General features: G+C 40.3%; 1 protein-coding gene across 1 annotated transcript in view; it reads right to left on the bottom strand.

Moving 5' to 3' along the window:
• The window catches only part of GUCY2F (guanylate cyclase 2F, retinal), a 90,194-nt gene that overhangs the window by 21,467 nt on the left and 50,378 nt on the right, over window positions 1–18,349 (bottom strand). Inside the window, exons 8-11 of the mRNA XM_065916472.1 lie at window positions 11,956–12,132; window positions 9,225–9,381; window positions 3,587–3,736; window positions 321–469 (exon numbers count right to left, since the gene is read on the bottom strand). Of these exons, the coding sequence (XP_065772544.1) occupies window positions 321–469; window positions 3,587–3,736; window positions 9,225–9,381; window positions 11,956–12,132 (633 nt within the window). The remainder of the gene's footprint in view (window positions 1–320; window positions 470–3,586; window positions 3,737–9,224; window positions 9,382–11,955; window positions 12,133–18,349) is intronic.

Raw genomic sequence — 18,349 nt, 5'->3', positions numbered from 1 at the left:
AATGACATGACCTTGCAAATGCTCAGTGGTTCAAGTTCATCTTTGAAAGGTCAGTTAGGTCAGATTGTGGATGGTATGCAGTAGAGGTTCAGATACAAGAGAGACCAAAATGAATCCTAATGCTCTTGGGGGATATACTGGAGATGATCCAGCACCAAAGGGCCTTCAAATAGCCAGTTCCATGCTTCAACCCAATGATGAATGCTTTTTTCTCTTGCAAGAGGTTCCTTCCACAGTATGATGAGAACCCAAGGAGTTCGTTTTGGTAGGCTGGCTTCAGGATGGCTTCTGGGCAGTGCTAAGTTTCACAGAGTCCTTACCTGGTTAAATATTTCATCAAATGTTGGTCGTTGTTCTGCAGCCTCAGCCCAGCACTGCTTCATCAGCTGGAGACATTCTGAGGGTGCATGCTCAGGAGGAACCACTGGTCTGTACACTGGAGGAGGCTTCTTAAGTCTTTCTATGATTTCTGTCAGGAAGCAAAAAAAAAAAAAAAAAAGTCTACAAATTGTGGGGAAAGTACCAAGATTTGGTAAAGATAATTGAGTTTTAACCAAGAAGAATGACGTTGGGCAAGAGAAACCACAAAAAGGCCATCTATTTCACTTTCTCCTTAGGTGGCCTGAATCTAAATTATATCTGAGCAAAGGCTATATCAATCAGTTGAGAAAGGGAGTGAGAAACTATTAATAACTAACTGAGGTATTTGGTATCATTTAAGCAGGCTTTCCTGGTGGCTCAGTGATAAAGAACCTGCCTGCCAATGCAGGAGATGCAGGTTCAATCCCTGGGTTGGGAAAATCCCTTGGAGGAGGAAATGGCAACCCATTCCAGTATTTTTGCCTGGGAAAGCCCATGGACATAGGGTCCTGGTGGCCTACAGTCCATGGGGTCGCAAAGACATGACTTAATGACTAAACAATAACAAAAATCATTTAAGCATAGCTTTGTTCTGCTTCTGCTACATGTTATTTATGTTTTTATTGAGATATAGTTGATTTACAATGTTGTGTTAATTTCTGGTATATATCATAATTATATATGAAAATCCCTCAGTTGTGTCTGACTCTTTGCGACCCCATGGATTGTAGCCCACCAGACTCCTCTGTCCATGGAATTCTACAGGCAAGAATATTGGAGTGGGTTGACATCCCCTTCTCCAGGGGATCTTCCCGACCCAGGGATCAAGCCCACAGAGATCAAATCTCTTGCACTGGCAAGCAGTTTCTTTACCACTGAGCTACCAGGGAAGCCTGTGCTATACAATGGGACCTTGATATTTATTCATTGCATCAATGATCTGGCTCCTTTCACCCACCCCCAAATATCTAAGCCTTTCAATCCCCACAGGAGACCCAATTAGCCCCCACTGAAGGCCCAGGTTATGGGCCCTGCCTGGTCTCTAGGGGAAGGGACTTAACACCTTTAAATCATTCAGGGCTTCATTGGGATCCTCCTGGCTGCTAGTGCTTGACTTCCACTCTGAGTGGAACATTTACTATGTATCAGACTTTGCATGGTCTCTCTGCTTCCAGCCTAGCCTTCTCCAAACCATTCTGAAAACATTAATTTGGCCATGTCACTTCTTTGCTTGAAATCTCTTTATGGATTTTCATTACCCACAGGATAAAATATAAGCCCTGACTATTTCTTCAGCTCATTTCTTATCCCTAGTCCCCTCTTCACACGCTTGACTCTCACATCCTCATCATGAACCAAACCTTGCTGGCACCACCAGTGTGTCTTTCCTACCCCTGCTTTGGCTATAACCCTCCAGCAGTATGGCTTTATACCACATAAGAAGTATCACCTAGCCTCCATGAAAGAATTTCAGTTGTTGCCTCTGCTCCTTGTGACATGACACCTTCTGCTCTGCTAACTCAGGCTGGCCCATACAGTGATGGTTTCTCCACCACATCTCTCACCCTGGCCCCAGTGCAATAGATTCCATGGAAACTGACCCTATGGAGTGCAACTGCCCCACCCAACTCACTAGTACAGGCAGTCTCTTTCTCAGAATACCATCAAGTTCCCTTGTCCCTGTGTCAGGATACTGACAATGAACTAGGTCACCTCTGTCCTTAGGCCCAGCATGGTTCATGTCCTTGAGGAACTCATAGTTCAATTGGAAAGATAAACAAGGACCAGCAATATAAGTGCTCTAGCAGACATATGCACAAGACAGCGCAGAGGGGACATCTATCCCACACTTAAACGGTCAGAGAAGGTTTCCCAGTGAAGGTGACATGAGTTGGATGAGGCAAGGTGGGGAGAGGGCACAGGCAACACATGAGGAGGCACCAACGTAGGAGAGATGGTGGTGATTTCAAGGCACTGCCAGTCACATAGCTTAGCTGGAGCATGAGGAATGATAGAAGATAAGCCTAGAGACGCGGCTAGGGACCAGACTGTGTGTCTTATGTGAGGAGACTGGGCTTCATTGACCTTGTGATGAGGAACTGTTGGGGTGGGGGTTTAAGTAGAAATAAAACTTTGGTTGGGGCAAAAGACTACTAAGTATTTTAGGTTTGGTTTGATTTTGCATTTTTAAAATCTTGTCTTTTGAAATACATATAGACTTCCAGAAAAGTTGTAAAAAACTAAAAGTACAATAATTGCCTATATCTCCTTTACTCAGCTTCCCCCTAATGTTAACAACTTATAAAACCACAGTACAGAGGAAGTTAATATCAGTACAATGCTTATTACCAATCGAGAGTCTTTATTTGAATTTCATTATTTTCCCCCAATATCCTTTTTTTTTGTTTCACAACCCAATTCAAGATCCATATCATATTTCATTGTTATGTCTCAGTCTCCTCCAGTTTTTGATGGTTCCTCATTCTTTCCCTGTCTTTCATGACTTTGATACTTCTGATGAGTACTGACCAGTCAGAATGCCTCTCAGTTGGGCTATGTCTGATGTTTTCTCATGGTAAGACTGAGGTTATGCATTTGGGGGCAAGAAGACCACAAGGGTGGTACTGTGCCCTTCTCAGTGCATTATGGCAGGGGAGACATGATATTGATGTTCCTTGATCACTTGGTTAAAGCAGTGTCGGCAGGGCCGACTATTTTTCCATTCCTAATTAGTTAATATCTAGTGAGTTCATACTTTTAGAATATGTCAGCATCCTGTTTCCCCTCAAACTTCTGCCTGGTAGCCAAAGATTCTGATGGGAGATAAGGATGAAAGACTATGGCGGGTCACAAGGAAAGAAGGGGAGGATTCTGACATCCAGGAGCATCATGGAGGGGGCACTGAAATCTCTGGCAGGGGGTATCTGAAAGGACTGGTAGGGGGCTGCTAAAAAAAAAAACTAACATAAAAGTCCTGTAGGCTCTTGGCTTCTGTCACAGTTCAGAAAAGGACCAGCTTCTTGGGTGGGGGGATTTCCTTCCAAATGCCTAAAGTGCCCTGGCTCCAAGTCCCACCTGCACACAACACAGGCTGTTTGCAGACCAGCAGGCAGTTAGCACAAACATAGGACCGTGTTCACTCTTTTGGCAAATCACAACAGCCAGGTTGGCCTGATGACCTGGATCATGGTGGGGTCCTGGTACCTTTTTCGCATCTCCTGCTTACCTTTGGCAGGCAGATCCATCATGCAGAATGGGGTGCCCCGGACCATCACTTCCTGCATGATGATGGCAAAGCTATAGACGTCTCCTGCAAAAGAACGTAACCTGCTGCCCCTTGGGGCTCTCAACAGTTCAGGGGCTGTCCACAGCAACTCTGAAAAGAAAGTATTGTGTAATGAATCCAGGGAGAATTAACTGACAGCATTTGCAATGCCCTCGAGGGCTCCAAGGGTGCTGTTTTATTGACTGCTTTATATTTTTATTAAGACAGACTGGCATGCTAGTGCTGCCCTCCCGCCCCCAGGGTCTGAATCTATGAATCTAGGAATTACTCACAGCAAAAGCATACTACTTTCCCCACCCCAGGAGCATTCAGGCAGACACAGCAGAGGTGTGGGGAAGGGCACAGAAGCTCGAAATAGAAAAACTATCTGGTGCTGGCTTTCTTGCTCTGTTGAGCCTGCAAGTAGCAGTTGGCCAGCTTCCAGGGAAAGACGAGTGCACTGCCAGACTGGTTGCCATGGATTTGCTGTGTGCTGAGATCTACATGTGTCTGTTAATTTGAATGTGCTGGGGCTTGGGGATTCACAAGTTGATTTCTCCAGGTCTTAACTGAGGATGAGAGGATCCCCAAGCCTCCTCTGTTCCTTGCAGAGCAAAAGGGTGCAGCAATTCCTTCAACTCATTTCCGCAATTATTTATTGAGGATTTATTATGTACCAGGCACCGTGCTAGGGATGAGGCAGTGGCAGAGATGAATTAGACCTTGCCTTTGCCAGTGCAGAATTCACAGACCAGTTGGCAAGACATGCATGTGCACCCCTAACTGCAATACAACAGAGATGGTGATGTGGGCCACTGTATAGTGTATGCATAGTCACCCAGTCAAGTCTGGGTGACCCCATGGGCTGTAGCCCATCAGGCTCCTCTGTCCACGGGATTTCCCAGGCCAAGAATACTGGAGTTGGTTGCCATTTCCTTTTCCAAGGGATCTTCCCAACCCAGGGATCAAACCTGTGTCTACTGTGGCTCCTGCATTGGCAGGCAGATTCTTTACTACTGAGCCACCTGGGAAGCTCTGTAGTGTAAGGAAGGAAATCTATTAAAAGCCAATATTAAGCACCCATTAAAAAAAATATAATCTCTGCAGATGATGCTAGTGGTAAAGAACCTGCCTACCAATGCAGGAGTTATGAGACTCAGGTTTGATACCTGGGTCGGAAAGATCCCTTGGAGGGCAGGGCAATCCACCTCCTGTATTCTTGCCTGGAGAATCCCATGGACCGAGGAGCCTGGCGAGCTACAGTCCATAGGGTTGCACAGAGTCGGACATGACTGAAGAGACCTAGCACACACACGCATGCTGCTTTCAAAGAGTTATGGCAATCAGAGACTCAGAAATTTGGGGGGAAGGTCCCTTAAGCAATATATAAAGAAATACCAATTAATAATGGGAATGTTTTACATTGAACCATAAGAAATTACTGTTTCTGTAGCTCAAAAAATGGTTCTGTATTGGCAATTCCATGAGATTCGAGCTAATAAAAAAAAAAAAAAACTGAGTTGATCAAATTATTCCAGGAAGGCTTCCTGGAAAAGTTAAATCTTAATGGAGCTTGTTAAGAAGGTCAAGGATGCAGTTTCCTAGAGCTGAGAGGGTAAGGGCTTTGCAGGCAGAGGGAACATTGCGTGCAAAAGAATAAGAGATAGAAAGGAACAAATTGTGGATGTGGGTGATGATAAGCAGATTAGCTTGGCTGAAGAGAAGGGCTCTGTTAAGGAATAATGAGAAATGAGAAACGAGGTTGATGAAGTGGGGAGGGAGGGTCGCTGGAAGAATGAGGGCAGGAGGTGAGAGGCCCCGAGAGCCAAATGAAGGCATTTGGAGTGAATACAAAAGGCAGTAGGGGTGCTGGAGCTGGAGAGGGATTTGATGAAAGTTGTGTTCAGGAAGATTAATCTGGCAACCTGCACAGACTGGATTGAAGAAGGAGAGAGGCTGGAATCAGGGAAACCAGCTAGGAAATTATTGCAGTAAGAGCCAGAGGTGAGGTGCAAGGGGTGACAGCAGCAGGATGAGGACCGAGATATATATGAAAGTTAAAATGGACAAGGAAGGGACAGGGCGCTTCTCCATGGGAGAGAGGTGGAACAAACAACAGGTTGACAACCAGACAGGGAGGCTGGAGAAGACTGTCTGCTGAGGGTGGGGGTGGCAGGGAAAAGCACTGGCTAACTTTTTAGCTTGTCAAGTTTGGGGTATTGGGAAGACAGTCCAAAGGACAAGGCCCTAGGAAGCAGGGAGGAGGACAAAAGGTCAGATTATTTTGGTTTGTTGCTGAAACCCAGGAAAGAGAAACTCACCCTGGAAATTCTTATTTGGAGCCCATTCAGAATGGCAACCCACTCCAGTACTCTTGCTCGGAAAATCCTATGGACAGAGGGGCCTGGCAGGCTACAGTCCATGGGGTTGCAAAGAGTTGGACACGACTGAGCGACTTCACTTCACTTCACTGATCTAAATGGTGGTCCAGGAAATTCAAGCCTCACCCCAAGCACATACTCATCTCACTTTGTCTTCCAGATGTCCCCAGACTTTGTCCCCCAACTCCCCTGCCCACTCCTGGAGTGTTTTGCCCATCAGTCACCTTGCCTAGGTGAACTGATGCTTGCAAATAAAACTGAAAAGACCGAATAATACTTTAGTCAAAGGAATACATTACTGACCGTGGGATTTCAGGCATATATTTGGGGGGGTGGGCAGGGAAAATGGTATGCAGCTGTTTGTTCCTGGCATCCTCTCCCTCTGCACATTTAACAGCACAAGAAGGGAAAAGAGGACACAACTCTTGGTTAAAAAGCTGGGTGATTAAATACAATCATTACCAAACGGTATTTTCAGAGAGCACTTACATGTATGTTGCTAATGACTAAAATGCTTTTTCTGTACTATACTTATGTAATTGAGACTGGGCAGTAATGAATCCACTTACAACATGCCCCCATCTCCCACTTCCCACTCCAGAGCCCAGTAAGAGCCACTGTCTACCATTAGACTTGAACTCTCAGAAAAAAAAAAAAAAACTAAAAAAAATCACTTTGGCTAGCTTTGTGTTTACTGGAACCAAGGCTAACTCTTAGCCCTGCTATGGTGATAAAATCAACCTTGGAGAGCCAGTGATGTGATACAAGAGAACACAGAGCAAAAGTCAAGAATCCTGGGTTCACGATCTCAACTGGGTCACTAATCAGCTCACCTTCCTAAACCTTGGCTTCTCCATCTGTAAAATGGAAATTGAGCCAGACGATCTACAAGGCCTTCCAATTGTAAGATTCAATTAGCCCTGTCGTCTAAGGTAGGGAGCAGCAAGTTTCTTTATTTTATTTCTTCCATTCATTTGTTCAACAAACATTTATTCCACCAGGTATGGTGAAAGGCACTGTGGGAGGCAAACTTATCTCTTGCCTTCACAAGACTTATAGTTTAGGGAGGGAGAGAAGACAGCTAATTAAAAATGTGATACCAACAAAATGTGGTATTAAAACAAAGTTCAAAGCCTTAAAGGATCATAAAGAGGATAATTTCACCAAGCCTAAGGGATCATAGGAAGCCTCTTGAATCAGTTGAGCCTTCTGGAAGGAGTAGAATTTAGCCAGACTCAGATGAGTGGGTAACAGTGGGAAGGGAAGAGTGTTACAAGCAATGAACAAGGTATATGCAAAGTTCTGGAAGTAAGAGGGAACCTAGTGCAAATAAACAACTGGAAGGCGGTCAGCACTGCTGGAATATAGAGACAGCGGTTAAGCACGAGAGGTCCTCACGTCAGACCACGAAGGACTTGTAAGCCATGTAAAGGAGTTTGAACTTTATCCTAAGAGCAATGGGAAGCCATTCAACGAGTTCTGGCACAGCTGTAACATGATCAGATTTGCAGTTTAGGAAACTCCCTCTGGTTTCGGTGTGTGAAGAATGGATTGAGCATCCAGATTGCCCTTGCAATTTGGAGAATGGAACAAAAGTGTAAGAGGGAGTAACAGGGAAAGAGACAGACACAGTACGTCAAAAAAACAAAAACAAACAAGAAACCACTGCAGGTACCCTGTCCTTACTCTAAAACTAGAGTTTCTTAAGCTTGAAAGTTGCCAACCTGTGAGTTAAATGGAATTCTAGGAAGCTGGACATTGTGTTTTATTTTATAGGTGAGTAATTTTGACAGGAAGATAAGTACTTCCCATTCAGCAGCTGTCATCCCAACATCCTAGTCCTAACATTGGGCAACTACGCCAAGATTTCAAATTGGGATTAGCCAAATAATAACCATATGACTCAGTTGTCAACAAGAACAGGTCCACAGAGAAAATAGAGGGAAGAAGAAATGGAGACAGAGAGAGATATAAAGACAGTAGCACATGTTTCTATTGTGATTACCAAGAGCTTCAAGTCCTTTAAAGCACTGATGGTCAGAGAAAGAGGAAATTGTTATTAAATGTTTTCATTTAGCTGGGTATAGGAGCTAGTCTTCAGAAGATCTGAACTGATGCTGCTAAGTAGGTACACAATTTGAGCAAATCTTGAGACTCAGTTGTCTCATTTGTAAAATGGGTGAGTTGGACCAGATGACTCCCTAAAGGTTCATATTCCACTGGCTTTATTAAGCGCAAAAATGATGTCACTGATGACTGGACTGTGTCTCTATCTGTGCATGTGTCCCTGTGTGTCCTTCAGTCTTCATTTCTCCTATAAAGTCAGCAATTTTAAAAGTTTTAACACCAAAGATTCTTTTAAGAATATGAGTATATGTTGTCATTTTGCATCTCTCTCTGTCTCTTTTGGGTTGTCTGCTTTTTCATTTTTGTGTTATTTCCCCTCTTCCCCCTTGCAATCCTGCTTAAAACATTAATGTGCTAATTTCCTGCTAAATAAATGTGCTATTTATTTAACCCTATTCATTTTCTCTCCTTACATCTTTTTCTTTCTTCCTTCCTCCTTTCCATCAGTTCATTCCCTCCTAGCCCTGAAGTCTCAGATTTCTCCTGTTTCTCTGATCTGTTATGACCCCTACAGGCATTGTCTGGTGCTGCCAAGGGTGCAGCAAATAGAAGACAAAAACACAATATGGGCATTACAGCCATGCCTACTGATTTCCTAGAAGGCCATAGTTCCGACTGACGCCATCCCACACAACCCATGGGGCATTTACTTGCTAGGGGCCCCCTCCTTGCTTCTCCTCTCTAGACAGAGACAGTGAGAGTAGGCTTTAGTGACATCCCATTCCAGAATGGGCTTTGTGGGAGTCCAACTACCAAATTACCTTCCATTCAATCTGACAAGTATTTATTGAGCACCTACTGTGTGCCTAGCACTCAGCAAGTTCCTCCAGGGACACCTGGGGTCTCCACACAATATAACCTAATCCTACCACAGCAGGAATTCAACATTATTGCACTGGCTTTGTTCAGAAGGCTGGGCTGTGTGGAGATTACGGCCTGCAGATTTCATTCAACTCCTTTGGCTTGGAAATGAGGCTGATTTTCAACAAAAGTGAGGAGTTGAATCAGCCTGAGGCTTTAATCCAAGGCATGCTCTCTTGTGAACTTCGGAGTACCTTGTGTGCGTCACAAGGGCACAATACATTGCTTACCTTCCACAGAAGGTTCCTCTTGGGAGAGTCTTAGCGTTTCCAAGATGTCATTAAAGCCATAATCTGTCACTTTGAGTACAAAACGCCCATCCACCACACAGTTCCGAGACTTCAGCCTCCCATGAGCAAACTCTCTGTGGTGTAAGTACTTCATGCCCTGCAGATGATACAAACAAGATTTATTTAGCAACTTACTTAACTGTTTTGTGCTTTTACAGCCACTTTCTGAGATTGTTCACAGCTACTATGTTCTGGAATTCAGTTTTTTTCTCTTATATGCAGGCAAAGTAAAACTTTTGACAAGAATTGTTTCTAGGACCCTTTTAGTGTTAAAATTTTACACTCTGAAGAAGAATCATATTTTGTGGATGTAAAGAACTGTATGTTATGGCAAGATTTATTGACATTTCAAACACAGGATGGATCTATACACATATAATTGCCAAGAAATTGAAGATTCTGATTTTCCCCCCAAGGTCTAGCCCAACTCTCATCCACTACTGGTAGGAATGGAAACTGACACAGCCTTTTGGGTGGGTAATTTGGAAACAGTAATCAAAATTGAAAGTATGCATATATACCCTGTGACCTGGGAATTTTACTTCTCCAAATGCTTGCACATGTACACAAGGAGACACACACAAGAATGTTCTTTGCATCTCTGCATTATATTATATAATTGGATATATAATAGATAGCTATCAAGAAGGGATGTCCAAATTGTGGTACATCCAAACTATGAAATATTTTGCAACAGCTAAAAAAATAATAAGACAAACCTATATGTACTAATAGGGAGCCATATCTAAGTCACAAAGTAAGTGAAAAAGAGGAAGTTGCAGAACTATGTGACAGTATGTATTTTAAAGAGCAAACAAAATCTATAATGTATGTAAATACACACAAAATGAATTGCAAGGCTAATCACCAAACTGTGATTAGCAGTGATGAAGTTGGAGGGAGGATATGAAAGAGGGTTGAGTAATTGTCAATACTTTTCCCATATATATTTATATCATTCAACTTTCAAATTTAATTGAATACATTATTTTTATAAATAGAATTATTTTATGTTCATAATTTATATAAAATATATAACTTTCATAAAATATAGAAGTATATAAAATATATGCAATTTATTTTATGTGTCTTTATAATTTAAAGTAGATGATGAAAAAGAAAGCCGAATACTACTTACTTCTGCAGTTTGTTTGGCAATCTTATATGACATTCAAATGTGATGTACTGGGACTTTTTCAGATGACTTTAATCATTCAAAACAAATTCACCCATATTCTAGTGCAGTAATCTCAGGATTGTTTATGCTGAGTCCTTTTCAGTATCTGGCTCTATTTTGCAACTTGACACTCCTTTGTATTTGTACACTTTACATCTTGCACCCTGGAAATTCTGTAGTCCCCAGTACTTCCAAGCAGAGTCTACAGTGGGTGAGATTTCTTCCAAGATGCTTGGGTTTCATTCATCATGGGCCTCAGAGGACTCATTTAGAGGACTCTCCCTTAACTCATGGGACTTTGCTTACGGAGTGAGTGGACAAAGTATTAGAATAGGAATTAGGAGATTTAAATTATATTATCAGCTCTGTCACTGGTTGATAAATCAGCTGGTTGATAAATATTTATTGAGCACCTACTATGTGTGGTAGACACTATATTTAAAAAAAAAACACCTCATTTTGCTTCTCAGAGCCTCCATAAAAGGAGGCTAATCACAATTCTTTTATGCAAAATTGGAATGAGATAATGTCTATAAAGCTACCTTAAAAAGGGTTAGGCCACAATACAAGGGTCAAGACTCTGATTAACATACAGAAAGCTCAACCAGTCATTAATTATCCAGATCAGCTCACTACAGGTGCACATAGACACAATTTTTATATCATTTCAGGGATTTCATGGATTCCACTGGAATCCATGCACACATGGACCCATCTGTGAACCCCACTGACTGTTAACAGTCCTGGCCTCTGAGAATGGAAGTGCTGCCTGATAGAACCAATGGTCTTTTTGGTCTTATAGAGTTCCACATCTATAACTATGGCATAGAGCTATGCAAAGACCTATCACCTACTTCTAAACTGAACCACCTTTTAGAAGGTGAAAGCCAGGAGATGGGGCTAAGCAGAACTAAACAGCCCAGGAATGAGCCCATCCCCACGTCCAGAAAGCAGAGAAATGGGATGGAAGAGGAGTGCTTAAGGCAGAAGAGTGCTCAATGGCTATAGCCATGCGTGCTCAGTCACTTCAGTCATATCTGACTCTCTGTGACCCCATGGACTGTAACCTACCAGGGCTCCTCTGTCCGGTTCTCCCAGTAAGAATATTGAAATGCATTGCCATGCCCTTATCCAGGGGATACTCTCCACCTATGGATCAAACCCACGTCTCTTGCGTCTCCTGCACTGGAGACAGATTCTTTACCCACTGAGCCACCTGAGAAGCCCAATGACTATAGGAAGTACAGATAAATCTGGCCCTCAAATTGGTAGTGGGGGGAACAAACAAATTTTTTCTTTATCAGGACCTTGTAACAGATTATATATAAATAGTTAACAAATAAGAAAGGTGCTGTGAGAAGAGGTGGGGGCCAACACAGGGAAGGAAGGTGGAGGGGTGATCCAAGGAAAATGACCGAAGGAAAATAAAACATCCCAAACTATTGAAGTTCTAATCTATGGGGAAAATCTTGGATTTTCAGTCTTTCCATTAACCTTGATGAGATCCAGCAGGAGTGATGATTTAAACATCCAATCTAGTTTCACATCCTGATTCATCAGTATGTCTTCCAGGCTCCTTCGGGAACAGAATTCTGTCACAATGGCAAACATCCCCGAATCATAGAAGAAACCCACCAAAGGGTTAATATTCTCATGACGCAGGTCCTTCATCTGGAAACAGAGGGAGAGAAGAGAGTCACAGCTGTTCTGTCTCAGTTGGAGTTGGGGCCTTCTTCCTGTTTCTTTAGGGACTCTGACAGAGTGGAGCTCAGTGACCTAGGAATACTAAAAAGTTAGTACAGGAAGAGGTGGGATAGATTGTCTTTCTGTGAATATTCATCTAGGCAGCATCTATTAAAATAAATAGCTTCTATAAACATAAGGCCAAAGTTTATAAACTTTGTTTCAGAAGAAATATTTAGAATTTGGACAACATTTTGCCTTTGCATTCGTTCATTTTTTTCACTAACATGAGAAACATTTAGGGTGCCCCAACATTGTCCAAGGCATTGGACTGCATGCTAGTGATACAAAGATAAACAAACTGAAATCAATGTCCTGAAAGGGCTCACATTCAAAGAGAGGTGATAGACAAACAAACTGACTGATGCATTTCCATGTGAAATGAGTTCTTATCGAAGGGAGAGCAGGATGCTGGTGGAGCTCAGATGGGAAGTGTTTAATTTAGCCTTGGAGATCAGAGAAGGCTTCCCTGAGGAGGTAACGTCTTAATCATCATGAAGGGCAAGTAAGAGCTGACCACATGAAGGTGACATGGTGGCAGGGGGCAGGACAGCCAAGAGAAAGAGCATGTCATGCTGAGGAAACTGCAACAGGTTTAGGGTGGCCAGAACACAGTGTAAGGGAAAGAATATGAGGCACGAGGCTGGAGAGATAGACAAGAGCCACATTCTGTGCAGCTTTGAGAACTCTACTATAGATTTTAAAATTAATATTATGGGCACTAAACAATTGTTATCTATTATTATTACTATTTAATGCGGGATGAGAGAGAAAAGGGCTCCATGATTACTTCTAGATTTCTTCTTGGATTCCTGGATAGATGGCTGTGATATACTTCAATATAAGGAATTCAGGAGGTTTAGTAGTGAATATGTTGGTTCAGTTGAACTCAGTTCAGTTGCTCAGTCGTGTCCGACTCTTTGCAATCCCATGAATCGCAGCACACCAGACCTCCCTGTCCATCACCAATTCCCGGAGTTTACTCAAACTCATGTCCATCGAGTCGGTGATGCCATCCAGCCATCTCATCCTCTGTTGTCCCCTTCCCATATTCCCTTTACCGTGCATCTCCCAGCTGCTGTAAATGTTAGCTGATCATTCACAGTTGCTCCATTCTCTTGAAAATTGTCCTAGAGCCCAACCCAAAGGGGAGCTATCTTACTTGAAATGTTAGAGCCCACCCACAGATCCCAGGTAATGATTGACTGACTGGGAGTGGTACAAAAGTTCAACTCCCTAGCCTCAAAGGGGAACTCATGGTATAACTTGTGTGGCAGTATTTCTCCCATAGGCTCCTAGTGAAGCTAGTCTCAAGCTGAGATCACATACTTGCTGAGCTTTTACTTCTGCCTTATCCTGCATTCCTCTCCCTTTAACTGCCTTATTCTGCATTCCACTCCCTTTCTCTTGAGAGCATTCTTTCAATGAGTAATTTGAACAAGAATTCCCATCTCAGGCTCAGCTTTTAGAGAATCTGACCTAAGAGAGTGGGAAAACAAATTTTGGGTGATGAGGAAGACTGATTAATTCAGTTTGAGACATGTTAAGAATAAAGGGCCTGTGGAACATCAAGTTGGAAATATTTCAAAGACGGTTGGAGATAATCAGAGTTTGAAGCTCAGGAGAAAAGTGTGTTCTGGATAAATAGCCCTGGGAATTGTAAACATGTAAATGGTAGATGAAATTAACGGGAGTGAATGAGATAACTCAAGGAAGTATATAGAATAAAAAGAAAAGGGGGGAATTTCAACATTTAAAGGATGGGGAAAGGAAGAATATCCCACATAAACACCTAGAAATGAGACTAAAGAGAAAGGCTTATTTAGAACATTATGAACACCACAAGAAGAGTTTCAGGAAGGTGAGATAAATGTTGGAAGGAATTTCAGGAAAATGTGATAAATACCATAGAGGTCAAGTAAGATGAGAACAACTACACCTAGACACATCATAATCAAACTCTTAAAATCTAAAGATAAACTTTTGCAGGCAGTCAGAGAATATACAGAAACCTCTTCATCATTAAAAAAAAGTTAGAGTCAAAGGGACATGTGTGAAAAAACCTTCAGGTAATATCAAATTCAACAGTAAAACATTAAATTCTTTCCCTCTAGAGTCAAGAGTAAGACAAGGATGTCTTCCTTCACCATTTCTACTCAATATTGTATAACAGTATCAAAACATTGGTGAGAAGATTTAAAGAAAACTTAAAAAAAGATCTGTACCACATTAATGGACTGGAAGACTCAATATTGTTAAGATGTCCATTTTCCCTAAATTGATTTATAAATTCATATAACTCCCCATGAAAAATTCCAGAAGGGTTTATTAAAGTAATAGACTAGTAGATTTAAGAACTTATTGAAAATTAAAATGAACTACTCTAACAAAAACAATCTTGCAAAAGAACAATTTGCAGAGCTTACACAACTTAACTACAGGACTTACTCTAGAGCTATGATAATCAAGATAGTGTGATATTGGCAGTAGGATACACTGATGAGTTAACGAAACAGAGTAAAAAGTCTAAAAACATACCCACACATATATAGTCAGTTAATTTTTTATCAAGCTGAAAAGTTAATTAAATGGAGACAGGAAAACCTTTTGTAAACAATTGTTACTGGAACACTGGACATCTCTATGGAAAAAAATTAACTGTGACCACTACTCTCAGTCCATATACAAAAACAAATTCAAAATGGATCATAACTCTATATTTAAAATCTTGGAATAGGCAAAGATTTCTGAGCCACAAAATACAATAAAATAATAAATTGAGATTTCCTCAAAATTACAGTTTGCTTATCAAAAGACACCATTAAATAAACAGGTCACAGATTGAGAAAAAATATTGTAAAACATATATCTGACCAAAAGCAGGATATATAAAAGAATATCTACATGTCAACAATTAAAAGACAAAACTCTCAATTTTTTAAAAATGGGCAAAAACATAAAAAGACAAGTAACAAAAGAAGATATAGAAATGAATTATAAGCACTTGAAAAGGTGCTCAATAACTTTAGTTATCAGGAAAATGCAAATTAAAGTCACAATAATAAAACATTTTCTACACACTGGAAAGTTTTGCAGTATCAGAAATCTGTATCAAAAAGACAAATGTTGCTGAGAATTTAAAGTAACTGGAACATCTGTACATTTCTAACAGGAGAGTAAAATTTTATAACCAATTTGGAGAACTGTTTGTATGTTTCATGTAAGTTATACTTACATCTACTCTATGACTCAGACTATTAAGTATTTACCCAAGAGAAGTGAAAATATATGTTCACAAAAATACTTGTGCAAAAATGTTTACAGTTGCTTATGAAAAGACAACCCAACACACTAATCATCAGAAAAATGCAAATCTAAATTAAACTGCAGCATCATCTCCCACCCACTAGGACGGCTACTATAAAATTTTTTAAAAATAGATAATAAGTGTCAGCAAGGATGTGGAGAAATTAGAACTCATGTGCACTGTTGGTAGGATTGTAAAATGGTGCAACTGCTATGGAAAACAGTATGGAGGTTACTCAAAAAATTAAAATTAGAACTACAATATGATCCAGAAATTCCACTCCCCGGTATGTATACAAAGAATTGAAAGGAGGATTTCAAAGAGATATTTGCATATACATATTCATAGCAACCCAAATGTCCATCAAGAAATGAATGAATAACATAAAATGGAATATTATCCAGCCTTTAAAAGGAAAACTGTTCATACGCTACCACATGGATGAATCTTGAAGACATTATGCTAAGTGAAATACATCAGTCACAAAAAGACAAATACCATATTATTCCACTTATATAAGGTGTCTAAAGTAGTCAAATCCATGCAAACAGAAAGTAGAATAATGGCTATCCAGAAATTCAAGGAGGGGGAAAAGGTGAGTTGCTATATAATGGGAACAGAGTTTTATATTTGCAAGATGAAAAAGTTCTAGAGATGTGTTTCACAGCAATTTGAGTATATTTAACACTGTTGAACTGTACATTTAAAAATTGTTAAGATGGTAAAATTTACATAATGTGTTTTACATAATTAAACAAATATATATGGTTGCCTTAATCATAATGCCAAAAAAACTAGAAATAAGCCAAATTTTCATCAACAAGAAAATTATAAACAAACCGTGATATATTCATAAAAGGAAATACTACTCAGCATTTTTTTAAAATGAGCTGATACTGATATATGTAAAAACATGCACTTATCTTAAAACGTGCTATGTTGAGAGAAAAAAGGAGTGTATGCTCTATCATTCCATTTACATGAAATTCAAAAACAGAAATAAAACACTAATTCGTGGTGATAGATATCAGAACAACTGCTGCCTCCAGGGTAAAAAACAAACTGACTGATAAGGGAAACAGGGGATTTTCTGGGGTGATGAAAATATTTTGTATCTTGTTTTGATGAATGGTTACATAGATAAATGCAATTGTCAAAATTCATTGTACAGACCATCTAATTATACCTAAATAAAAAGCATGTTGGAAAAGACCCTGATGCTGGGGAAAACTGAAGGCAAAAGGAGAAGGGGGTGGCAGAGGATGAGACTGTTAGATGGTATCACCAACTGACTCAATGGACGTGAATTTGAGCAAACTCCAGGAGATAGTGGAGAACAGGAAAGCCTGGTGTGCTGCAGTTCATGGAGTCACAAAGAGTCGGACACACTTTAGCAACTGAACAACAACAAAAATGTATTTCCAAAACACACTGAGACATTACAGGAAGTGAAATAAGCCAGTGACACAAACACAAATACTGTATGACTCTGCTTCTGTATAGTATCTAAAGTAGTCATATTCATAGAGACAGAAAGTAGACTGGTGGTTACCAGGTATTGAGGGTGAGTGGGGAAAAGAAAAGTTTTGTTTAGTGGGTTTCAGTTTTACAAGATGTAAAGCTGTGATGATCTGTTGTAAAATAATGTGAATACACTTAACACCTAGAGATGGTAATTTTTGTTGCTTCTATCTAATTAAAATAAAAATTTTTAAAAACAGGAGATACCCATAGAAACCAATTATGACTAAAACAAGAAAAACTAACAATATGAAACATTGGTGATGAGGTAGAATAAAGGGAGTTCTCATAACTTGTGTGTAGGAAATGAAAATAGTAAAGGTTTGGTAGTGCCTTATAAAGTTAAACATGTACTATAACATCCCTGGAGGAGGGCACGGCAACCCACTCCAGTATTCTTGCCTGGAGAATCCCATGGACAGAGGAGCCTGGCGGGCTACAGTCCATAGGGTCACACAGAGTCAGACACGACTGGAGCAACTTAGCACACACACACATATTTTAACATAGAAATTCCACTCCTAGGTATTTACCCAAGAGAAATTAAAATATGTGTCCATAAAAAGACTTATCAAAAGCACATTCATATCAGTTTTATTCACAATAGCCCAAATTGGAACCAGCCTAAATGCCCATCAGTAGGAAAAATACATACATTGTGTTATATCCATACAATTAACTACTACTTAGCAATGATGAGAACAAGCTATTTATACTTATAACATGAATGAGTCAGTCAGTATGCTGTGTGATTCCACTTACATAAGGTTATAGGATAAGCAAATTAATTCAAGATAGGCCAAAAACCCAAAAACCCAGAACAGTGGTTTCCTTTGTGGTGTGGCAGGGGTGGGAGGGAGCATGAAATGATTTATTGATGAACACAAGGGAACTTTCTTGAGAAAAAGAAATGTTTTATATCAAAGGTCAGCGATCTTCTTCTGTAAAGGTAAATATAGTAAATATTTTAGGCTTGGCAGATTATATATGATTTCTGTTGCAACAATCTTTGTTTTCTTTTTTAAATAACCCTTAAAAAATGTAAAACACATTCTTAGCTCCCAGGGTGTAATAAACAGGCTAGGGGCCTTATTCTATTTCATAATAGAAGTCTAGATTATATGCACATATCCCTTCATCAAAATTATATATCTATGATATGAGCATTTCAATGTATGTATTTTACCTCAAAGATACAAAACTGAAAAATAACAACAACAATAATAATAACCAAGTTAGAGATGTGGAAAGTGAGTGGAGGTATAGATGAAATAATAATTGTAGAGTGTTGATAATTGTTGAAGTTGGGTGATGGGC

The sequence above is a fragment of the Muntiacus reevesi genome, chromosome X (assembly GCF_963930625.1).
Source record: "Muntiacus reevesi chromosome X, mMunRee1.1, whole genome shotgun sequence".
In the NCBI taxonomy this organism is placed as follows: domain Eukaryota; kingdom Metazoa; phylum Chordata; class Mammalia; order Artiodactyla; family Cervidae; genus Muntiacus; species Muntiacus reevesi.
Note: the sequence above shows the minus strand (reverse complement) of the source record. Positions and strands in the feature narration are given on the sequence as shown.